The sequence below is a fragment of the Alternaria burnsii genome (assembly GCF_013036055.1).
Source record: "Alternaria burnsii strain CBS107.38 chromosome Unknown 750, whole genome shotgun sequence".
Lineage (NCBI taxonomy): Eukaryota > Fungi > Ascomycota > Dothideomycetes > Pleosporales > Pleosporaceae > Alternaria > Alternaria burnsii.
In genome coordinates this window covers 1,922,039-1,946,527 of record NW_024066108.1, presented here as the reverse complement: position 1 = coordinate 1,946,527, position 24,489 = coordinate 1,922,039, and the positions used below count along the sequence as shown (strand labels likewise).

Genomic DNA, 24,489 nt, shown 5'->3' with positions numbered 1-24,489 from the left:
CTCCTTCAATCCTACTCCAATCCGAGAGCGACAGGACTGTCGGTAACATCACTATCACTTGGGACGTTCACAAGATTTTCCAAGCACACAAACAGGGCATGTTCCGTCGGAGTACCTGTTGGTTCGAAGACACTTTCAGGCATACGTCGACTAAAGTCGCTATCGGAAGCTTCATCCGTTGCAGCGTGACAGTTGCGTCGCGAAAGAAGGGCCGGTTAGGCAAATGTCCAAAGTGCGATCATGGAACTTTCCGCACTCTGCGCACCTCAAACTCATTGAACCAACATAATAGGACCTGGACGCCCAAGACATCCAGAACTCGGATTTCTGGATGTACCTATACGCAAAATTGACCATAACTTGCGTGCAGTTGGGCATAATAAGGGCTCATGCAATGATTGTTGATCTTGAATTGAGTTGCGTCGAACCGCATGTATTGTGGAACCTTTCCGCACATGATACATCAATATCTCGATATTCGCACCTTGGACCAGCGGAAGATGCCCTGCCAATTCCAGATGGCACTGGATTTCGGCAAGTTGCTCAGCTGCAGGCCTTGGTTTGAGAGTCTGGGCCCACGCCACGTGCTCGTAGCGCACAGCGGACTTCCCGCTAAGTGTTTGCCCAGGCCCCAAAACTTCACTACGTATCCAATGCATCACAGCCACCTCCAGATTCCTACCATATTGATGGCTATGCACGCGGGGTATAGGCTCGGCGTGACTGTCGACAACGTGTTGACATGCGCTATCACGCTCTACCGGAGTGAACGCCGCCATACTGTCGGGCCCAGACAGCACTATCGCGGGTGTTTTTCTGCTTGAGGCTGCTTGAGGCTCCTTGGTATTCATACTGCTAACCGCTGTCGTAGGTCGTCTCCGGAGCTATGGGCTCAAGACTCCATACCATGGTGAAATCGATAGGTAGTAGGCGACATAGCTTAGAGAGCTTGTCAGTATCGGATGCAGACTGCTAAGGTTTGACGAGTCCGGGGTATGGTGGAGGCGACGCCGCAAGAATCTGGGGAAGGCGAGCCTATTAGTCTGGGGAAGCAGAAGTGTATATGAAGTCGAGTATCCGGCAGCTGCAAATAGGTCCTCCTTCATCCTTCTCAATCAGAAAGTCATCTCTCTATCTCTTTTCTCTTTTCCACCTCGTGGGTTCCATCATCCCTCAATTGAGGTCCGCATCTAGCCCCCTTTACCGGGTCTCAGAGGACTCCAACATTAGCCATGGCGTCTTTCGCTGAAGAGAAGGGTAACGTCACTACCTTGGAACGCATTGAGTCCGACACAACCGCCAGCGATGCCGCCATTACTCGCTTTACACCTGAGGAGCAGAAGAAGATCGTCCGCAAGGTTGATCTACGACTCATCCCAACACTCGGATGCATGTACTGTGTCTCGCTCATGGATCGGACCAATCTTGGTGTCGCCATGGTCGCAGGCATGGGTGTCGATTTGAAGCTTACTGGCGAGAGATACAGCATCATCGTCTTGCTCTTCTTCATCACTTACGTCGCACTCCAGCCACCGGCTACAGTTGTGCTAAGGAAGTTGGGTCCAAGACTCTTCCTCCCTGCTATCGTCATCATCTGGGGAGCAGTAATGATCGGCTTTGGTTTCGTCAAGGAATGGCATACACTGATCCCTCTTCGCCTCCTTCTCGGTATCTTTGAAGCCGGTTTTTTCCCAGGTTCTGCATACCTCCTCTCATGCTGGTACAAGCGATTCGAGCTCCAGAAGCGCAACACTGTCTTCTTCCTCATTGGCATGCTGTCGTCTGCCTTCTCAGGTATTCTCGGCTACCTCTTCTCTCTGCTCAGCGGCCACGGCGTCCAAGCAGCATACTGGCTTGGTCCGCACTACGGACCCACCAAGAAGGCACCCCTTACACCTGTCAGTTACGGACCAGGTCTCTCCGGATGGAGATGGATATTTATCCTTCAAGGGGTTATCACTGTAGTGATTGGTATTGTAGGATGGTACTTCATTGTCGACTTCCCCGAAATGGCTGCCAAGCCAAGCAAGACCCAGAAGAAGTTCCTTAACCAGAATGAGGTCGACTTCATCGTTGCACGCATCGAAGAGGACCGCCATGACGTCGTCGCTGAGGCGTTCAACCTCAAGAGCTACCTTGCTGGAGCCATGGATCTTAAGGTCTGGGGCTTCGCATTCATCTTCATGTTCACCACGACTATCACCTACGCCATCGCCTACTTCCTTCCCATCATCCTGAAAGACGGTATGGGTTTCAGTCCCGCTGCTGCTAACTGTCTTATCGCACCACCTTACGTCTTCGCCGGTTTCGTCATGCTTGGTTTCGCCTGGGCAGGAGACAAGTACCACATTCGCAGTCCATGGGTCATCGCCAACGGTGTCCTCGCTCTCATCGGCCTACCCATGATCGGTTTCAGTACCAATGTAGGCGTCCGATACTTCGGTAAGTTCACCTTCTCCCAACAATCCTTCCTGTTTACATCCACTAACATCTATGATCAGGCGTCTTCCTCGCTACCGCCGCTGCAAACGCAAACGTTCCCTGCATCCTCACCTGGCAAGCAAACAACATCCGTGGACAATGGAAGCGTGCTCTCTGCAGCGCTACTCTGGTCGGTGCAGGAGGCGTTGGTGGTATCATTGGCGGCACTGTCTTCAGGACTCAAGACGCACCGTCCTATGTACCTGGTATCGTTGCGTGTATGATCGCTTCAGGCATGATTGTCATCATCTCGCTGTTGCTGAACTTGAAGTTCTGGATGGCCAACAAGCGGGCTGCGAACGGCGGCAAGATTATCGAGGGGCTTGAGGGATTCAGATATACATTGTAGACCGGTGTCTACTGACGATGAGAACGAGCAATGAATGATTATGTGCTTACTTCACCTTGATCTTTTTGACCACTTCATTCGGGAGAATCCATAGCGATGAACGGCAAATGCCAGATGAAACCGTCGCTGACGAATCTAGGTATCGGGATAAAGTTTATGGCGCTCCAAGGAAATGACGCGTTGAGACGTTTGACGCGCTCGCAACACTACGAAAAACTTCATCTTTCTTTTCCCTAGGTCGAGACAGTACTATGTCTGCCCCGCGGAACAACCCCCATCGTGAGATGCCCCTGAGCCAAGTAAATTGTTTCCAAATCGAAACCCAATGTTCTGGGTGTTGGATGAGCGGTCCACATATCCATGGATACGTTGCATGGAAGCCTTGTCCACCCACGCGCACATCAGCGCGTCACGACCACTGTTCGTCCGCGAAGTGTACTCGACGATCTTCGGCCCTACATCTTGGAATCTCAGCCGCACATACAAGATGAGGGCTATATATCTTATGGCGACAAATCAAACACTCTATCCTTACTCCCATCCCGAAAGCCACACAGAGACTCATTGGAGGAACAATTCTTTGCCCTTGTCCGGACGAGTGCGAGGGCGAGCTGAAGAACCGCCAACCGCCCCTGTAGTTGTTATCACATCTACCGAAAGCCAGGAACTGAGTTACCAAGCTTTTGGCGCGCCACTTTTTCGCCGCTAATTGTAGAGCTTAGCCCACTTGGTCCCTGATCCGACGCCCAGAACACTGGATGGACCGACCCACCCCCAAAACGCTGGTTCTTCGCGGTTATCTAGGAAATGCTGGATCATTTTACGATGACCTCGTGGTCTGGCATGGGTACTTGGCTACTTCTCCAGAAAGATTTTCATATCGACGGCACCCTGGTTCTTAGAGCTCCAGAGGCCGATGCTGGAGTGGGTCGTACAACACACCACCTACACAATCCACGCTAGGATGACACCTGCACTCCCAACACCAATCCTGTCTGCTCTTGAGCACCGCCTCGGCTCATCTCTTGAGTCTCGCCTTCAACATCGTCAGATGTGCGGCCCTGTCAGCATGCTGAAATTGGCCGAACCGTCACCGAACGCAAGCCACTTCGCGCTAGCACGCGTGGAAATTCGTTAAGCAACGGGCGACACTTCTAAGATTATTCCTGAACGCCATGCAGGAACGCGCCTAGCCTACCACAATTGAAATGCCATCCTGCTTTCGTTCCTGCATTCTATACCCGTTAGCAGACGCCGTTCCAATCTAAAGTCGGCATCATCAATATTCACACAGCAATTAAGCTTCAATCTTCGGAAAATTAGCAGCGATGGTCTGTCGATCGACACGACTTGCCACTGTGAGCATCTTATACTGCAGTGGATATCGATTGTGGCTTTCCTCCCTGGTACTTTTGGAGAGACCCACCGGCTATCTACCCTGTCCGATATACGACTCAGGCGACAAGCGTAGAAAACGGATTTACCGAAGTGTCAGAATGTAAACGGGATCCAGACCACGTTGTCGTGGTATACCCGATTTGGAGTCAGCCCCGTGAACCCATGGTGAGGATCTTGAGCTTAAGTATCATCAACTACCATGCACTTCCAATCTTCATCGATCGCTTCCCGTCTTCGTCGGTTGATCGTCATTCGCTATGCGTTCATTCGCTGTTGCTGCCCTGTTTGGGTTTGCAGCTGCTCAGAGTAGTGCCTTGAATGCCACCTTGAGTACCACACGTCTTTCTTCTGCGTCTTCAACCCCCCTCACGACTCCATCGGCTACTGCTTCAGGTCCGAAATCATGCATCACTGTCGCTACAGATGGATCTGGAGATTATACCGCCATCAATGTAGCTGTTAAAGCAGCTCAGGACAGCGGCATCGCCACCGTTTCCGTTCTGCCCGGTACCTACTCCGAGGCCGTCACTGTTCAAGGGCAAGCTACTGTGACGATTGCCGGGCCCACACCCACAGGCGCTGACGATTGGTCTGAGAACAAGGTTACTATCGCTGCCACTGACACCCCTTTCAAGATCGGCACCGACAAGATCAAAGGCGTCACTGTCCGTAACATCAACATCGTTAACTCTGCCGCGGTATCTGCAGGAACCAATGCAGTTGTTCTCAACCTCAGGGGAGGCAATATCGCTTTCTACGGTTGCTCAGTCGTTTCGCCTGGTGGCACTGCCATCTCTGCCTCCTATGGAACCGCCTTCTTCGCCAAATCATACATTGAGGGCTCGAACTATCTCTTCTACAACTACCCAACCATTTACGTCTACAAATCTACAGTCGTGCCACTTAGTTCGAGTGCCCTCATCGTATACAACAAGGGTGGACAGCCTACTGGTGGCGACTTCGCCAACTCTACGGTTGTCTTCGATTCGAGCTCCATCCAGCAGAAATCTGGATACACCAACAACAATGTATGGCTCGCAGCTCCTAACGGTCCCGGTGCTGTGACGATTTACAGAAACACCGCCATAGGAAGCTTGGTCGCTCCTGCTGGTATTCACCCCTCGGCAGCTACTACTCCATCCTTCTTCGGTGAATTTGCTACAACTGGTGCGGGATCTTACAGCAAGAATGCTGCTGCTCGTTCAAACTACGATGTTCCCCTCTCGGCTGAACAGGTCTCTCAGTTCACCATCGACAAAGTCTTTGGTAGCGCATTCTACCCTTACGCTAGCTCTTCGCTCACATGGATTGACCAAGATGTTGTGACATCCTTGAAAGCATCAGACGATGCCCAGCTTGCATCCGCTTCGTCTGCGGCATCGACCGCTTCGTCTACCGTGTCCTCATCAGCATCATCGTCGGCGTCGTTGTCCATCTCTGCCATCTCTAGCCTCCTTTCAAACGCTACTGCTACCGCATCAATGACATCTAGCGCAACTCCAGCAGCATCGATTTGCTCCATCACAGCAGCGTCTCCGACACTTGTAGTTTCTAAGACGCCAGGACCCTGCGAGTTCTCGAACGTTACATCTGCTGTCAATGCTTTGCCTAATGACGGTAATTCATACACCATTAAGATTGGTGCGGGTACATACGTCGAGCAGCTTTCGATCACCCGCAAGGGAAAGGTTACCCTCCGAGGCTTCACCGATTTCACGAACGACTATACACAGAACAAGGTTCGCCTTGAGTTTTCCCGTGGTGAACTTACCAGTGCTGGAAAGAACGAGCAAACCCCTGTCATATTTTCCAAGCCCAGTGGCGATTCTGGCATGGCTCTCTACAACATCGATTTTGTCAACACGTACCCGCAGACCACCAACACCGCCGCGCTAGCTGCGGACTTCTACGGCGCTAACATCGCCGCGTATGGCTGTTCATTCGTCGGTTTCCAGGATACGCTACTTGCCAACAAGGGTACCCAAGTTTTCAGCAACTGCTACGTTGAGGGAAGTGTCGATTTCATCTGGGGTTTCTCTACTGCGTATTTCCATCAGTGCATGATCGTCAGTAACACACCTGGTGCTTACGTTGCTGCAAACTCCAGGGCTACTGCAGATGCTCCTGGTGGCTACGTGTTCGATTCCTCTGTCATCACCTACAGTTCTACCTATGGCAACAACTTTGGATTGTCCTATCTCGGCAGACCCTACAGCCAGTTTTCCATCGCCGTCTACATGAACTCGTACATTGATAAGCACATATCCGCCGCCGGATGGGCCGTATGGCAGACGAACAACCCTCAGACTTCTGGAGTCACATTCGGCGAATACAACAACACTGGTCCTGGTAGTTGGTCGGATACTACTCAGCGCGCCAACTTTGCGACCAAGTTGACAGCGTCTCAAGCGGCAAAGTACGAGCTTGCTGCATGGATCGGTAGCACGGCGTGGCTGGATATGGATGCGTACAATGCGATCCCTTCGTACAGCCTTACGGGTCCTACGGCTACCTCGCCATCGCCATCTCCGTCACCCTCGGCTAATGGCACCGTATCCGGGCCAACAACTACTGCCACCATAAATGCTCATCCTGACAGCGGTACCCTGCCACCACTGGGTGCTGTGATCGTCTCCAAAGATGGTAGCAACAATGCTGCGTACACGAACATCACTGCCGCTCTTGCCTCGCTCCCTCAAGATAAGACCAATCAGACCATCTTCATATACCCTGGCACCTACAACGAGCAGATCCCGTCTGTCAACCGCCCTGGTGCTGTTAGGATCATTGGATATACTACTGGCAGTCCTGGTCAAGCCTACAAGGACAATCAAGTTACCATCTCTTTTGCTCGTGGTCTTTCTGTGTCCCCGCTACCTGTAGGCCACTCCAACGCGGAGACCGCTGTATTTGCCACAGCATCAAGCCGGATCAGCATGTACAACGTCAACATGATCAACACGGACAACCTTGATGGCTCCGAGCCTTCATACGTCACGCTCGCAGGCTCGATCTACGGAAACGACATCGCCTTCTACGCTTGTTCATTTGATGGCTGGCAAGACACTCTCCTAAACGGCGCAACAGCCGGTTACCAGTACTACGAGTCGTGCTATATTGGTGGTGCTATTGACTTCATCTGGGGCTACTCTAAGGCATACTTCAAGGGATGCACGATTGGAGCCAAGCGCAAGTCGTCGGCGATTACGGCGCACAGCAGGAAATCAAGCACCGAAATAGGTGGCTACATCTTCGACCAATGCTTGTTCACTGCAGCTCCCAACGCAGTTGATGACCTTACGAACAAGGTCTACCTCGGCCGACCTTACTCCGCGTACGCTCTTGTTGTTGTCAAGAATTCTTACATCGACGCTACCATCATTCCTGCCGCATGGAAGATCTGGTCTGCAACCGACCCACGTACCGATCACATCACCTTCGCCGAATTCAACAACTCTGGACCCTCAAATTGGGAGCAGAACGCTGCTGCTCGTGAGTCATTTGGTTACGCTACGTTGCTTACTTCAGACACCTACTCCTTGTCATCGGTGATGGACTCAACCGAATGGATCGACATGACTTACTTCAACTCCATTGTCACCCCGCAGCCTTCAGTGCCCGTTGTCATTCCTCCGGGACCCATCAATGTCAACGGCACCTCGGTCTTCAATGGCACTACCCCGCCAGCTGACGCCCTTATCGTTTCCAAGACGCCTATTGATGGTGTTGTTACCTACGACACTATTCAGGGCGCTCTCAACGCAGCGCCAACGACGAGCAAGACGAATGCTACCATCTTCATCTACCCCGGTGTTTACGAGGAGCAGCTTATCATCGCAAAGTCTGGTCATACCATCTTCCGCGGATACTCCGATGCGACCGATGACTACTCCAAGAATCAGGTCACTATCCAGTTCAGCCGCGGCATCGATACACAAGGTACTTCTGGTAGCAACACTGACGGAGCCACTGTCTACGCCAAGGGCAACTACTTCCATGGTTTCAACATCAACTTCCGTAACAACAATGGCACGCAGCAGAACATTGCCTCGCTTGGTTTTGCTGTCCAAAGTAGCAAGTTTGCTGCGCTGTATGGATGTCAGATCTACGGTAACCAAGACACTCTCAGTGTCTCTGGTAACCTCTTCACATTCAAGACGTACATTGAGGGCAACGTTGACTTCATCTATGGCTCTGGATCCGCATACTTCTTGGACTCAACCATCGCCTCCAACGAGGATGGAATCAGCATCACGGCCCACAAGCGTACCACCAACACGACCGCTGCTGGTTTCGTGTTTGATCAATCGAGAATTGTGCCAGCTCCTGGTTCTGTGTCTTTCAGCAGCGTTAGCCTCGGCCGCCCGTGGAATAGCTTTTCGCGCGTTGCTTATGTCGCATGTTACCTTGACGCCATGATCAGCCCTGCTGGGTGGGCGCAATGGTCAAAGAGCAACCCCCAGACGGACGGTGTCACTTATGGAGAATACCATAACACTGGTCCCGGTTCCGCAATTTGTAAGCGTGCCAGCTTCAGCCAGCAGCTTTCAGACAGCGATGTCGCTCAATTTCAACTTGCGTCGTTCTTCCCATCGACTGCGTTCATCGATTTCCGATACGTTGATACCCAGCCTTTCACGGTTGGAATGGGCTCGCCGCAAGTCTGTAGCGCTGCATCTTCGTCTCTCGTCTCTTCTTCTACCGCATCTTCTACCGCGTCGCTGTCGACTATCAGTCTCACATCTTCAAGTAGCTTACCGATCGTCACCGCGTACACCACAACTACAGTGATCGCAAAGCTCACCGCAAGCGCGATTGTTACCGCACCTGAGGTCACCTCAACTACTGTCGTGAAGAGCACAGAAACTCTCTCGATCAGTGCTATCGATGTGCTAAAGACTAGCACGTTGAAGGTAACTGCCACTACTTCCATCGTGTCTCCTGACGTTACCTCTACGTCTACATCGGTAGTAACTGAAGACGTTGGTCTAACAATCACACCGGAGCCTGTTACCAAGACTAGTGTAGTCAAGGGCACCGTGACCGAAGCTGGAGTAACTACCACGGGAGCCACAACTTCAACAGTCAAGGGTACTACAACTGTCACTGTCCTGTACACGTCCTCACCCAAGCCGACATCAGTCACTATCAGCCAGGGATCCACCGTCTTTATCACAAGCTCCAAGACCCAGAAGGCGGCCTCCACGACCGTCAAGACTACCATCTCTGTTGAGCCAAGCACCACCAAGACAACTACTGTGCAGCCCAAGAGCTCAGTCACTGTTAGCAGCATCTCGATCAAGACAACTACCAAGAAGTCGACTACCACTTTGTCTTGCGTACCTACTGGCAGTGCTCAGAACCTGGTCCGCCGAGGCGCCGTCATTCCCCGTGCCGTGGCTAGCACCACTACGCTCACCATCAGCACCACGGTTAGCAGCTACGTAGCTACAACTACTGCAACTCAAGCAGGCTCGACTGCCCTAGTTACCGTGTCTTCCATTGCCACTAAGACGACTTCTCTGAAGGCCAGCACCAGCACAATCACGGTTACCTCGGTGGTGAAGACTTTGACGATTGCGCAAGCAGGCTCCACCTACTATACAACTGTGCTGTCAACAGAGATGGTGGGCAAGACGACGACTCTCAAGGCCTCGACGAGCACACTCTACTCAACTGAGCTCGTCACGAAGACGGTACTTTCCACTGTCACGGAACCAGCAGTTACCATCAGCTCTCTCAAGACGGCTTCGAAGACATGGACCATACTCGCGGCGCAAGAAACAGTCTATATTACCAAGTCGAGCGATGTGACGTCCAAGACGACAATCACGCTACCGGTTTCTACGAGCACCAAGTTGGAGACGGTGACGTTGGGTGGAGGAGTGAAGACGGAGACTGTTAGTGGAACACCCAAGACGAAGACGGTAGTCGTGAAGAGCACGGCGACTGTGCTCAGTTGGGGGACGAAGACAGCCAAGGGTGCGGGCGCTTGTACAGCTTCGTAGTTGGAGCTGACGAGGGAAATGTGATTCTTGTACATGTGTAGTGTTTAACGCCTAATGAAGTGAAGCGATGTGAGCTTTGTCGTGATGAGTAATCGGGCCCGGTGGTTGGGCGAAGCGGGCTAGTGCAAGCGAGGGGCGTCGGCGGGAGCGTCAGCCTTGTGCAGGCCGGGCCAGGACCACGTTAGAGGTGCGTCATGGCAACAAAAGCCGCCGGAGTCGTCTCCTGCGACGGGGCGTGGGATAGCGGGGCGGGGGCCCAGCTCAACAGCTATGGATTTTACGCTTGTGCCCCTCGTTTGCGCATCCGCTCCCTTGGGCTATCCATCACACTCACTCTACGCTTTTTTTCCGACGTGTACACCGCTTACCGAGCAACGTCGCGAGCCATTGGCAGACAGCACAGCGGGCTTGCATCACTACACTATCTCGGTAAGCCCATGTCCCCCCCATAGCACTTCCAAAAGCAACCTGGGCGGGTGGAGAAGCAAATATCGTATACAAAAGTGGGATTGACCGCCGTGCATGACCATTGAGCTGTTTCGTTGCGGTCTAGCCAGCCCACAGGGCTCCTTGGTCATTCAGAGACTAACACTCTACGTCAGGGTCCCCACCTCTCGTCCTGAACTCTCGTTCTCAGAATCACCGCCGTGTCTTTCGCGATAACACCAACAACTTGACCTAATCCACCCTCACAACCGCAATCATGGTGCTACTAGGCGCAAGGAAACCGCCCTCCCGCAGGGGTATGCTCGAGTCTTGTCGTCGCACCCAAGGACAGATGGAATAACATTGTGCTAGGCTCCATGGCGGACATGCCCAAGGATCTGAAGGAGCAGATCGACAAGCTCGAAGACATGTTTGTCGTTCCTACAGATAAGCTCAAGAAGATTTCGGACCACTTCGTCGGCGAACTCGAGAAGGGCTTGTCGGAACAGGGCGGAAGCATTGTGAGTTGCAGCTCGCTATGCCCTCTTCCAGAACCGCGCTGACCCCCCACAGCCCATGATTCCCACCTGGTGTATGGCCTTCCCCGATGGCAACGAAACCGGCAGCTACCTCGCCCTTGACATGGGCGGTACCAACCTGCGTGTCTGCGAGGTCACCCTGACAGAAGAGAAGGGCGAGTTCGAGATCATACAATCAAAGTATCGCATGCCCGAAGAGTTGAAGACCGGAACCGCCGACGAGCTCTGGGGCTACGTCGCTGATTGTCTTCAGCAGTTCATCGAATACCACCACGAAAACGAGCAGCTCGACCATCTGCCCCTCGGTTTCACCTTTTCATACCCCGTCTCCCAAGACGCCATCGACCACGGAGTTCTCCAGCGGTGGACCAAGGGCTTCGATGTAGCCGGCATGGAGGGTGTCGACGTCGTACCAGGCTTCAAGGCCGCTCTCGAAGAGCGCGGTGTACCCATCAAGCTTGCCGCTCTGGTCAATGACACAACCGGTACTATGATCGCTTCCGCCTATACTAACACGAGCATCAAGATTGGCTGCATCTTCGGCACTGGCTGCAACGCCGCCTACATGGAGGAGTGTGGCGCCATCCCCAAGTTGAAGCACATGAACCTTGACCCCAAGCTGCCCATGGCCATCAACTGCGAGTGGGGAGCCTTTGACAACGAGCACCAGGTCCTCCCAAGGACAAAGTACGATGTCATTGTTGACAAGGAGTCACCACGACCTGGTCAGCAATCTTTCGAGAAGATGGTCGCTGGTTTGTACCTTGGCGAGATCTTCCGTTTGGTTCTCCAGGATCTACACAAGGGTAACGAATGCCACATGTTCGAAGGCCAAAACGCTAGCAAGCTCGACAAGCCTTACTCGCTTGACGCAGGTTTCCTGTCTTCAATTGAGGAGGACAGGTTCGAGAACTTGCAAGACACACACGATCTCTTCCAGGAGAAGCTCGGCCTCGATTGCACCAAGCCCGAACTTGAGCTCATCCGCCGCCTCGCCGAACTCATCGGTACGCGTGCTGCCCGTCTTACCGCATGCGGTGTCTCCGCCATCTGTAAGCACAAGAAGTGGGATGAAGTTCATGTTGGTGCCGATGGCTCCGTCTTCACAAAGTACCCACACTTCAAGGTCCGCCAAGCTCAGGCGCTCAAGGAGATTATGGGCTGGCCGAACAAGTACGGCAAGGGCAAGGGCGACCCCGTCGAGGTCCTCCCCGCTGAGGACGGCTCTGGTGTCGGTGCCGCCCTCATCGCCGCGCTTACTGTTAAGCGCGTGCAGCAGGGTCAGTTGGCTGGAATCAGAGACGCCGACACTCTTTTGTCCATGGTCCCAAAGAAGAAGTAGATGCCTGACGACAAGGGCAACTAGATATAACGCTTGACGTATGACTGAACGATAGAATGTATATACGAATGTCCTTCACCTAACCAATCATCTATCCCAAGGGAAGTGGAAGTAAACAATGTCTTTCGATACAGCGACAACATCATGAAGCGTTCCCAGCATTTGAGACATGGGACATCCCATCGATATCATAGCAAGGCATTCACTACGTCAGAGTGGGTCTAGATCTTGTACAAACATGCAAACAGCCGAAGCAAAAGGTAAGCACATTGTGTCACGTTCCAAAGACCCAAGCGCGTCGTCGCTGGAGCTCTACAACATTACTGCAAAAAGGCAAAAACATACAACAGCGGGGATTCGCTAGTGGTCACCCACCTAACTACTAATCCGCCGGTACACTGCTTGTATATGGCTGAGCGGACGGGAAGCCTAATTTTCAGTGTCCTATGGTCGTATGTGGAAGACATCGGTTATCTTTGTATAATATACTGCGAATGACTACAGCAGAAAGCGCCTTGAACGAGATCATCTCAGCGCCCCATCGGGGATGGTAGCTGAGACGTAGTAATCAGTATATTGATCAAAGATCGTGGCAACATCATTCAGATTGGACGTTGAACAAAAAGAAAGACAAACATTGCCAGAGCGTTTAAGACGTCGTACACGGATCCCTGGTGTTCGCGCCCTGCTTCATAATGTAGATAGGTATGGTATTTCTATAATGCTTTCTCTGGTACTTTCACCTTAGTCCAAACCACACACGTTCACATCATGGCTGGACCATGATCTGCTGGTCGCCACCATCCCAGGAACACGGGTTTGCAAGCACAGACATGACCCTCGTGGTATTGCAAAATGGCTTCTTCGCACTTTCTCCACAGCTCTGCTTGTACTCCTCAGCGAGCGCGCTGAGATTCGTATCCTGGAGTCTTTCAATCCGTTCAGCGGTAGTGCGGAACGGTTGAGGCAGTGGAGGAAATGATGCGGCAACAAGGGGCTGGCTATATTCAACACCAAGCGACTCTAGTACAAGAGGCGTGACGTGAGCAGCCGAACCCAGCACGCGAGGCATGCCTTTACCCATTAGCCTATCTGTGATCCTCAGCAATGGAGTATACTTACCGTGTCCCGCGAACCCAGCCGCAATGAAATGGCCCGGCCGCTGTGGCACCGTACCAACAAATGGAAAATCATCTGCAGATTCGGTTTGAACTGCAGTTTAGTCAGCCAACTGTATGTCAAGTTCACCGACATGGTGTTTCCTTACTTCCAGTCCAGCAGCCGCCTTCGTTGGCTTCCTTGCTGAGTTCCGCTGGAACTGCATCAGGCGAGCCTATGACATCAGAGGGGCCCCAAGATTCGTAGAATGCAGCTGCTCCAGCAATCTGCTGATCGTTCTTATCGCTGGGAAAGCAATCTTCTGGCTTGTGGACAAGAAGCTGCCTTGCTCCTCCAATGATGATAGTGTTGTATGGCGGAGGGAGCTGGAGATGATAGTTCTGTCTTTGTTAGCAGGTTATCGATTGTGAAGGGAGCATATGTGAGCCTCACGTTGACGACTGAATCCCAATGTTGGGCACCGGTATGCTTTATGAATCCCGGGGGCGCTTTTAGTGCCGCAATAGTTCCTCTGTCAGGCAGTATAAGATTACTGAACTCAGGAAGAAGATGAGAAGCCCATCGGTTTGTCGTGTGAACGACTGATCTGGCACGAATAGTTCCACGCTCAGTTTTGACTGTGATCCAACCTTCAGCGTCTCGCGCTGAAACGTCCGTGACTGGGGTGTGAGCTTGCAGATTGAGGTTGCCTTTCTGCAGAACGATACGCAAGAGTGCATGCACCAATTTGTATGGCCATCTGAGACGATGTTAGTAGGTCTGCGTGAGAGAGTAGTACAGTTGGGAAGAACCGACATTTGCCCTGCAGGATGCACCACTGCAGCAAAAGCACCCTTCATCTGTGTAAACTCCTCCGCTTTGTGCGCGTCTTCGATTACTCTGCACACTTTGACGATCTCATGATGGTCGCCATGATCCCTCCGCATGGCGTCAAGCGCGCCCTTGAGCCTCGTCCAGGCCTCATCGGTCATGGCAGCATCGAACGTTTCTCCGAACTTGAGACAGACCTCTTCCGCGATACCTTCTTCCTCAGTTAGATTCTTAAATGCCGGCAAATGAGCCATCTCATGTTCGATAAGCTCCATGGCACCATTGGGGCCAAATCGATTCGACCATTTTACATAACGGGAATAAGCATGCGGCCTCAATTGTCCTCCTATTCGTTGTTAGGTGTTTCTCCAAGGGACGAGATGTAAGTACTATTACCATTGCGTCCGGTGGCAGCTCCGCAAATTTCACGAGCTTCTAGGAGAGTCACGTGAGGCTGTCTTGAAGCATTCTCTGTATACTAATCACCCGTCAGAGTTGGTGAATGGACAAATCATTTTGGTGCGGTCACACTTTGTTGATCCAGTAAGCTGTCGATGCGCCGGCGTAACCACCGCCGATGATTGCCACATCGGTTTCTTCTGGTAACGCTTCGCTAGAGCGGAAGTTGCGCAATGGCGAATTCGCAGCCTCAATCCAATAGGATTTGGTGGGGTTGGCAGTTGGTAAAACCATGTTGAGGAATTGAGAATAACAGATTACTTTCTACGACCGAACAGAGAGCACGTTTCGCGCGGCCATCTACATCGTATACGTTTTCATATCGGCAATCGAACACCGCTCTTTCGAAAACCGACCGGCTACCTGGCCCGGTCATCGAGCTTATCACTTCAACTTAGGAAGCTAGAGCTTGAGAAACGATAATACCGGTCCGGAGTTCGCTGAAGCTACTGCTCATCGTTATCGTACCTAGGTACCTATGTGTCAATGGCAGAACCGGGTGAGCTCCGGTCACGATCGATAACTACGTGGTCCGAGCGCTGCGGCAGTCATCTCAGACCGGGCCGGTCTTCTATCATCCACTAATACCGCTACTCACCATAACGAGACATTAAGGTACCGAGCTTGATACAGGGGTCTGTTCTCCACAGGTCTGTCACTCATGCCATGTCGACATATCTTGCATCTACCGCTGTCGAACTCCTTGATCTTAGTTACCACATACCACACTGGGAATCAGAATGACACAGCCTCTCAAGCACGTAGTTTTCGACGTCGTCGGCACCTGCGTATCATTCGACGCCTATTACGAACGCATAGACTCAGTCTTGGGTGCAAAACTTCGCCATCATTACGTAACCCCGCAACACTTCGGGTACACCTGGCAGACAGCTGCTGAGCTGGAATTTACCTTCTTATCCATCTCCGAAAGCTACAAGCCTTACAAGGACATTCTCCGAGGACTATTCTACCGGACTCTCAGGCTTTGTGGCATCGCCGATCCTCGGGCTATAGCTACTGAAGAGGAGCGGGAACAGTGCATCGAGGGCTATTCCGCTTTACAGCTGCGACCTGGCTGTCGGGAGACATTCCAGTTGCTGCGCGACAACGGCTTTACAGTCTGGTGCTTCACCACCGGAGATGTGCAACGGGTCAGAGGCTATTTCGAACGCGCCGGTGTAGACATGCCGCTGGAGAATTTCATTAGTTGCGACAATACAGGCATGGCTAAACCCGCTCTTCCCGCTTATCAAGCTGTATGGAAACGACTTGGGGCAGACGATGTGAAATGGTTCGCTGCAGCACACATGTGGGATGTCGCAGCGGCCACAAAAGTCGGTTTTCGTGGAGCATGGAGCTCGGTGTACGAGAAGGAAGCTTGTCTCGACGTTTTTAGTGACGTGAAGTTAGAGGTGGTGGCTGGAGGTCTCATGGAAATGGCACAGCAGATTGTAGATAAGTCTCAATGACATCAGTAAAGGATGCTCATCTCCACATGCTCTTTCCTACTCCTCCCCAGTATTTTGCCCGATGTTCGCCATTATCTCTTGTGATGCGAATTAGCCGGTGTATCGCGTGTCTGTGATAAGCCAGGACTACTACTAACCCATAATGGATAAGCCTTGTGCGGAGCGCCCACAGGAAGCTGGACGGCTTCAACGTCGCTGCATTGCGCGTCATTTAACTGTCTTATCGCTCGCGCTCTAGTAGGTGGGTGTCCTTGACAGCTGTGAATCCACGACGTATGCTCAGAACCCTTCCGCCGACCCAATCTCTTCAGCTCTTACCTAGTCTTGTTTTGTTCAATTGAGCTATGGACGTTGAGCCTCCAAGACCCACCAAGAAGCGTCATCTAGCGGCTGAGGAGCGACAACGAGCAGTTCGCGCGTAAGACCCACCACTGTCTCGCCGAAGTACGCGAGGCAGAGTGTTGGCTGACAAGCATCGCATAGGTGTGATGAGTGTCGCCGTCTCAAAGAGAAATGTGAGGATGGTACACCGTGTAGGCGCTGTCGCCATCTGCGCCGACCGTGTAGATACAATGTTGCGCCTGCTGCAGTGGACAAGCGAGGACCGGGCCTTCCTGACTCGCTCAGTGAGCTGATGGACCGCATGCGATGTATGGAATTCATAGTCAAACACCAATTTCCCAATCTCGCCATGGATACCGTTTCTCTACAACGCATGTGCGATTCCCTGTCTTCGCCCACACCACCAGGCGACCAGAACGAGATCATTCCCGAGTCTATCGAGCCGTCGGAGAATGTCCAAGTGTCTGACAGTCCCGATATTGGAGATGAGGATTGTACCATTGACCGCGTAGACGGTACGATAGTCCGTACGTGCTTCTTGAACCTCTTTGTTTTCCTTCAAGCACACTGACGAGACATTTTATCACTGTGCAGATTACTCAGGCGAGTTCTCTCATTGGAACTTTTCCATGCATATCAAACGCAATATAGACGAACTCATGGCCAAAGCCAATGTGCAGGTACGTGCGGCTAGCCTAGTCTGTTCCTCTTTGCTCACCATCTCTATCAGAATTTAGAAAGCGTAACGCGAGTACCGGATTTCATTCGCGTTGGTGAGGCAGATCCAACTTCAACTTCCATCTCGGACATCCTCGCTGTTATGCCACCCCGTCCTGTTGCCACCTTCTTGACCAATGTCTTCTTCAAGCATGCCACCAGCGTCTACTACTATGTAGACCGACGCTGGTTTGATGAAACCCTAGACAACATATACACCAAACCGGTCTCGCTACGCTCTAAAGATGTTACTGCAATATGTGTAGTACTGATGGTGCTGGCAGTCGGAACTCAATATGTCCATTTAGAATCGCCCGATCGTCATAAGACTTCCAGCACGGACCTTGCAACAGACTCCGAAGTTCAGAGTAGTTGGGAGCTCGAAATTGGATCCGGCTTTTACCGTCAAGTGGCAAAGCTACTTTCGGAAGTCATCCATGCTGGCTCGCTGCTCAGCGTCCAGGTACTCTTGCTTCTCGGCCTATATTCCTTACCCATTGATGCATCTGGGCTGAGTTACATCTATCTAAACTTAGCTATCAAGGTGGCCATACAGAACGGGATGCATCGAAAGGTTTCGCGCAACGTCCTCGATCCAAGAACCAAGGAGATCAGACGTCGCATTTGGTGGACAGTGTACTGCATGGAAAGGTTCGTCGGTTCTTAACTCTCTGATACCACATCGTCTCCGTGCTGACGAATCCGACCCACTAGAAAGATTGGTATATACCACGGCCGCCCGATATCCATCGTACAAGCCGATATCGATGCAGATCTACCTCAGAGCTCTGAAGCACGTCTTGTGAACGATGACTCTTTCTATCCTCAAGGTCTCCTGGAATCAATCAAGCTCACAAGGCATGCTGAGGCATTCCTCCACGAAATGTAAGTCCAGATTGAGACTTTCTAAATACACAGAAACAGAAGACAACCAACTGACTATACCTTGCCAGATCATGTCTCCGAAAATGTGCAAATGCCGAAGTCGGGGCGATCCTGAACCGTATCAAGCGCATGAAGGCAGATTTGCGAGGGCCTTGGGCACCTCCTCACGGGAGTGCATTATCGCCAACCCCGAACCACCAGACAGAGCTACCAAAAAACCGCGCATTAATCCATACTCGACTGGAGTGTTGCCTGTTGCACATGTTCATCGGACGACCCTTCATCCTTGCGCACCGTCACGCGCGGTCCAGTGAGCATTCCAAAGACGGCAAGGCCGCATCCCCAGAAGTACGCCGGAGGAAAGCATCAGAGTCCCGCTCACAGTGGGACTTCTTGGTCCAGGATTGCGTTGCGGCTGCGAAGGAAGTTATCAGTATATGCCAAATCATGCAGACGGGCGATATGGGCCTTGCAAAGTCGTCCTATGCCGAGTATAGTTCCTGCCGCGCGTCCTTGCTGGTCTTGATCGCCTATAGCATATGTTACCGTACGAACGAGTTCGCAAGCACCCTACAAGTAGGTCTCCAAGCGATAAGAGAAATGGCTTCTGCGGGCGATTCTGCGCGTTCAGAAGTGTCGCTCCTAGAGACACTAGAAGCGGCGCTGCATCGACTTAACGTGTTCAATCCATTACCAAGTAAACCTGTGGCCACGGAAGCCAACGATCCGGTTGAAGAGGGCTACAACGGTCTTCTTAACTGGTACAAGAAAGCGGAAAGGTCCACGAATCCTCGTTTTGGGTCTTCAGCATCCGAACATGCAAATATACAAGCAGCGACGGTGCAAGGCCCAAGGGTGACACCAAACAAAGCCGATGCAACAGTGGATAGCATGCCAAGCGACATATCTCTTGATGGATATCCGTTCGATTTTGATCTACTCAACTCAGATGGAAGCGTGGCGTTCTTCACTTCGGACTTTGATAACCATGGTAACACAGAGAGGGAGTTCTTCGAGAGCCTTTCATGGCTACCGAAATGACGTTCTGCACACGCTAGAATCGCCAATACATGAACGATAAAAAGTGTTCGGTTAATCCTTTTGGCCAACGAAGCGCGTGTGAAAATTAGTGGATAATTTTCGCATTGCAAAAGTGGACGATCTAGGTCCAAACTCTTCGCTCTATTTCATCGTCACAACCGTGCTTGAGCAGGCTGGCTTTCCGCAATCTGTTGCCACGTCTTGAGAGACACATGTTCTTTGGGTTGATACCATCTACTCTTGGTGATGCGGTACGGCACAGGGAGATCCACATCTTCGGCATCGCCCGTGATGACCATGGAAGCGACGGCTTTTGCGCAGAAGAAAATCTGCGGCATACCGTGCCCACTGAATCCTGCACACATATACTGGCCGGGTCTTCCGCAAATTGGTCCAACATAAGGGAACCCGTCGTTAGAATATCCCATGACTAACACGGGAGAAGATCAGTCAGTTCTGAAACATTCAACAATGGGAGCTGGTGCAGATGACACTTACTTCCAGTCCATACATCTTCTGTGCGTACATCACTGTTCTCCCATCCACGGAAATGTCGTTGCATGTAACCGTCAAAGTAATTCCGCGCGCCATCCATCAGTCTGCTGTCGTCGGATACATCAAACCATTCGTCCAAGTCTTTGTAGTAGTCGCGCCTTCCGCCACCGACGACGATACTTCCGTCCGGTCGAGGAATCATATAGTCGTACTCGTAGTCGGAGAACCGCATCATATAACTATCAGTCATCTTTGGTGCGTTCTCGCCCGCTAAGCGCGCTACTATGCCTCTCACTGGGACGACTTTTTCCTTCATCTCAGGTACGAGAGCAGACGTGTATCCGTTCGTAGCATAAATGAGAGTGCTGGTCTCAACGGAGCCACGCGATGTGTTCACGACCCAACGATCTTTTGTGCTTTCATCGGCTGCTGAGACGGACGATACTGGGGTATTTGTTTGCAAGTTGACACCCATAGACACCACTTTCTCTAGCAAGTGCGCCACAAGTCGGTAAGGCCACAGGCGAGCGGCACTATATGTATGGCAAGATTTTGCACCCCAAACGCCAGAAACCTATGGGCTTGGTCAGATCGCTCCAAAGAGATGGTTCCACGAAGCATGTCAATACTTTCATCTCCAGACACTACATACCTCTTCTGCTTCGCTGCCTGAAGTAAATTTTATCCCTTTCGCAGTTGAGATATCCGCTTTAGCGATTTTCGCGATGTCAGCTCTGATTCTATCGCGGCCTGCTTCGTAAAAGCAGACGTCTGTAACCCTGGTCTCTTCGAAGTCACAATCACAATGTTCACGTCGAACAAGGTCTTTAATTGCGTCGACCTGGCGGGCCTCAAATGTAGCCACGTGCTCCGCGACCGCTCTCCCGTGCGTCTCCAATACACTGGCCGCTCTTGACAAAGGATCTGGTTTTAAATGACCGCCTGAACCCTCAGATTCAGTACGTGTGAGATTGAATCTGGATCTCAAGAGCATATGATACGTACCATTACGTCCGGTAGCGCCAGAACAGGCCTCACGTGCCTCAAGGATAAGTATCGATGGGATTGGGCGGTCGCAACGCACACACTCTTCGATTATGTGATGCACAATCGATGCTCCAGCGTATCCCGCACCAATGATTACAACATCAGCCTGCGCGGGAAGATGTCCAGTGCTGCGATGGTTATCGATGGGCCCAACTTGTTTCCTCCAATAGGAGGGAACAGCATCCGCCACCGGGAAAGGCTTAACGCCAGTACTAGGAAAAGACATGTTGGAGGTGTAGGTTGTGAATCATGTTCATGTATTGGTGGTAGGTTTACGGAGCTGTCCTAAGTGCAAGGTGGGCTATTAAGGTACTCACGCTTAGTCATTCTCAAGGCAGGTGCGCCTCTACTGCATCCAACCCGGGAACTCACGTACCTTAATCAGACGGATAGGATACACAAGCCAGGAACTTTAGTCCTTGGCTTCAAGTGGCTGCGCAAGGCAGTGATCGTTAGGCAATCGCGACCGGTCCGGTCACCGGGCCGGTCACCGATAAGGACGCAGTAGACTTTGCCGCCAGCAAGCGAACACCCGTTCAGTACAGTACAATTCAGCTTAGAAGCTTTGTGGTTGTGTGACAGCATCTGAACTCCTGCAAAAGCCCTTCAGTCTTACCTTTCGCCGACAACGCTGCATCAGATGCAAGGTGATCAGGCAATTCTATTGGACAATATTCATCAGCAATGGCTGTTCGCGTGCTGGAAGAGGAGCGATGCGGACAAGTATAGAAAAACAGTTCGATTAGCAGAATACGATATTGCAATGAGGGCACAACATGTGTCACGATAAATATTCTTGAATGACTTGATGATCGCTATCTACGGTGAGACCTCGAAGACGCTGTCCCAAATTCCAGCAACATACACGTATACAATCTTTTCGTGGAAACCCATCGCGCACGATACAAACTTCATTCAGCGATGACATTACTCAACGGCTTCCTGGGCATCCTAGTGATCAACATGACCATACTAGGCACAGTAAGAACCAGCAAACCACAGTTCACATAGATCGGAACCACGGGAGCGATACCACTCGCAGAGCTCAGACCATAGGATACTGCCTGGCCAGCCGTCTCAAATGCGCGAAACAAGCCTCCTACCCGTGAAGAATCACCCATGTCGTTGGAGAATGTGCCAAGAATCCAGTATAGTGTCAATTGCGTCCAGTAGCCGCTCACGAAGACGATAAGGTACGGCACGTATGCCCTTGCCCATCTTCCAGGTTCTCTGTTATTCAAGTCAGTCTCGGTCACACTGGGGCCTGTCTCTCTGTGGGATAACTTACGAGCCGTAATCCAGTGCCGCCTTATCGCCGAGGTAGTGGTACTCAAAAGCAACCCAGATGAAACAACCAGTTTGTGGCAGAATCCATAGCAAGAACGCAGCCCATGCCTTGGGCCGTTGGGACCACCGCTGGCTGTCTAGAAGTTTGCCGAATACGACGACCGACGGAATGGTAATGGCGGCTGTACTAGTCAGCATATAGTTGGTGGGGCCGAGAGTCGATACATACGAATAAGAAAAGATGAAAGAGCGCGTGCGCGGACCGAAAAGTGTAGCGAGAGATAGGTACCCATTGTCCCTCCGTAAAAGAAAGAGTAGAACGAGGGCAGAAAGATCAACCAGACCTGGCATCGTGTTAGGTGCTTTCCAGATTTCGAAGACTGATTCATTCCTGACCTTATTGCTTTGTAGATAACTCCACAGAGCAACGAATTCTTGCTTCCAAGTGATCCTCCCCGACATGGCGACTTTGCTGCCATCGCGACGACGCACTCGGGGTGTAGGGGACAACAACAGTGCCCAAAGAACTCCAGTACATTCTACTATCTGTCAATAACTGTGCACCCAGAGCTGATGCTCAGGTATCTGTGACGTACCGAATGCAACAAAGACCAGATATGTCGACCACGCAATGCCTCCAGCAGACGCTCTATCCGAGTTTGTGGAAAAGTTTATCGCGCCACCGATCAAGCTTCCGGAGCTTCGCATAGCCGACCAGATGCCTGCCAGAGGTTATTACAACGATCATTCTTCAGGGTGCACGCAGATGCTTACCAAGGTACAGCCCCTTTTCTTCTGGCCTCGGGTAGCATAGCATGGCCGTCGTTTCACTGACATAAAGAAATCCTCCTGCTAGACCATTGATAACCTAGTGCCGTCAGTATGTTTCCCTCGTATGAATGAGTGATGATAGTACATTGGATGCTATGAGGTACCAGTCGATGCCGAATTTAGCGTTTACATAGTACGCAGATCCTTGAAGGGGCATCGTAAGAGCCGCAATGAAGCACGCCCATTTGATTCCTATCCTGTTGATGATTGGGCCTCCGAGGATAGTACTGATGAAGCCCATGGCATAGCTCAACGAATTTGCAAGATTCGCTAGCCATGGTGTAGACAGACCGCCTCCTCCTAGATTGGATATAGCATCACCCATAGCTGGGCCAACCAACGAAAGCCTTGACCATATTCAGCATCCCGATGGTAGTCTCTGAGAGGATTACTTACGCTCCGAACATCACCATCTGGAACAGCACGCTCCGATATAAAGTCGACCATTTCCATGATCGCAGAAAGTCGTAATCGATTACTTCTTCCTGCGATCCTATCGCAATGTCCTCACCACCGTCATTCTCCTTGTCATGCACTTTGGCGTCTTTAGTGTCTTTAGATTGCGAGTAATCCATGACGACACTTTTACTGAATATCGTTCATGATATGCGTTCACTTTATGCAGGGCTCTTGAGTGCTCAAGAACATCGACCGGCAAGGTGATTGGGAGGTGGTGCCCCTTGTTTGCTCCAGATAAGCATTGCACCGGGCCGGTCTGTAGCGCGACTGATTAGACATGGTTTTATACGGCGACTCGTAGAGTACGTGCTTATCGAGCATGAATGAAACCGCCAAAACTTGTAGGATAAGCCGAGTGGACATTCTTATCTATATTCACGAGAAGTGAGGAGTAAAGACGTGGTTGATAAACATCTTAGAGACCAGTCTCAGCAGTTGAAAGCCGAGATCACTTCCTTGTCGGTTCGCGTGTAAGTCTCAATACTGCACTATGTTGCCGTCTCAGTCTGTCCTATAGCTATCGCTTCGAGCGCTAGCCCACGAGCTCCGGCCAAGTTACCCCTGCCAACCTAGGACATCGCCCGTTTTCCGTCCACGCCGGCTCCATATCGCTAAGCTCTTCTCGGGAGCATGGGGTAGAAGCCGTGCTCGGCGAACGCGCTCTTATCAAGTTGCTCCAGGCCTTTGTAGCCCCATCGGTGTTAGCATGTGTATGCTGAGCACGAGTCCGAACGTACGACGATGCTTGGGATCTCTAAGAAAACTAGCCCATACTTTTGAAAAGGCAGAAAGGCAACTGCGCGCAATATAAGCGTTGTCGGGAGTGACAAGAAGCGCCGGTGTTGGAGTTGCGGGGTGTGGAGACATCTCCACTTTTCCCAACACGCGTACCAATCAAGCCACTAGCATTACAAACCTTTCTTCCGATGGGCGAGAAGAGGAGGCATTCAAGTTCCTGGTCCACGACCGGCATATCAAGGCTTAA

General features: G+C 51.6%; 5 protein-coding genes across 5 annotated transcripts; 4 read left to right on the top strand and 1 right to left on the bottom strand.

The window, feature by feature from the left end:
- Positions 1-1,232: 1,232 nt before the first annotated feature.
- GT037_002081 (mfs general substrate transporter) lies at positions 1,233-2,830 on the top strand (the record flags this gene model as incomplete). The annotated part of the gene is made up of 2 exons (XM_038927128.1): positions 1,233-2,442; positions 2,502-2,830. 2 exons carry the CDS (start codon positions 1,233-1,235, stop codon positions 2,828-2,830), a joined length of 1,539 nt encoding a protein of 512 aa, XP_038790420.1.
- A 1,655-nt stretch (positions 2,831-4,485) lies between these two features.
- On the top strand, positions 4,486-12,543 carry GT037_002080 (pectin lyase-like; the record flags this gene model as incomplete). Its single annotated transcript, XM_038927127.1, has 3 exons — positions 4,486-10,210; positions 11,035-11,183; positions 11,236-12,543. The coding sequence occupies 3 exons, from the start codon at positions 4,486-4,488 to the stop codon at positions 12,541-12,543; spliced, it is 7,182 nt and encodes a 2,393-aa protein (XP_038790419.1).
- A 769-nt stretch (positions 12,544-13,312) lies between these two features.
- On the bottom strand, positions 13,313-23,620 carry GT037_002077 (uncharacterized protein; the record flags this gene model as incomplete). Its single annotated transcript, XM_038927124.1, has 17 exons — positions 13,313-13,617; positions 13,666-13,755; positions 13,811-14,042; positions 14,095-14,401; positions 14,458-14,818; positions 14,869-14,950; positions 15,004-15,191; positions 19,884-20,454; positions 20,533-20,857; positions 21,891-22,157; positions 22,216-22,396; positions 22,444-22,558; positions 22,611-22,753; positions 22,811-22,936; positions 22,989-23,082; positions 23,131-23,392; positions 23,442-23,620. 17 exons carry the CDS (start codon positions 23,618-23,620, stop codon positions 13,313-13,315), a joined length of 3,828 nt encoding a protein of 1,275 aa, XP_038790416.1.
- On the top strand, positions 15,672-16,400 carry GT037_002079 (uncharacterized protein; the record flags this gene model as incomplete). Its single annotated transcript, XM_038927126.1, has 1 exon — positions 15,672-16,400. The coding sequence occupies one exon, from the start codon at positions 15,672-15,674 to the stop codon at positions 16,398-16,400; it is 729 nt and encodes a 242-aa protein (XP_038790418.1).
- On the top strand, positions 17,092-19,385 carry GT037_002078 (fungal specific transcription; the record flags this gene model as incomplete). Its single annotated transcript, XM_038927125.1, has 5 exons — positions 17,092-17,269; positions 17,337-17,422; positions 17,473-18,110; positions 18,174-18,344; positions 18,413-19,385. 5 exons carry the CDS (start codon positions 17,092-17,094, stop codon positions 19,383-19,385), a joined length of 2,046 nt encoding a protein of 681 aa, XP_038790417.1.
- Positions 23,621-24,489: the final 869 nt, after the last annotated feature.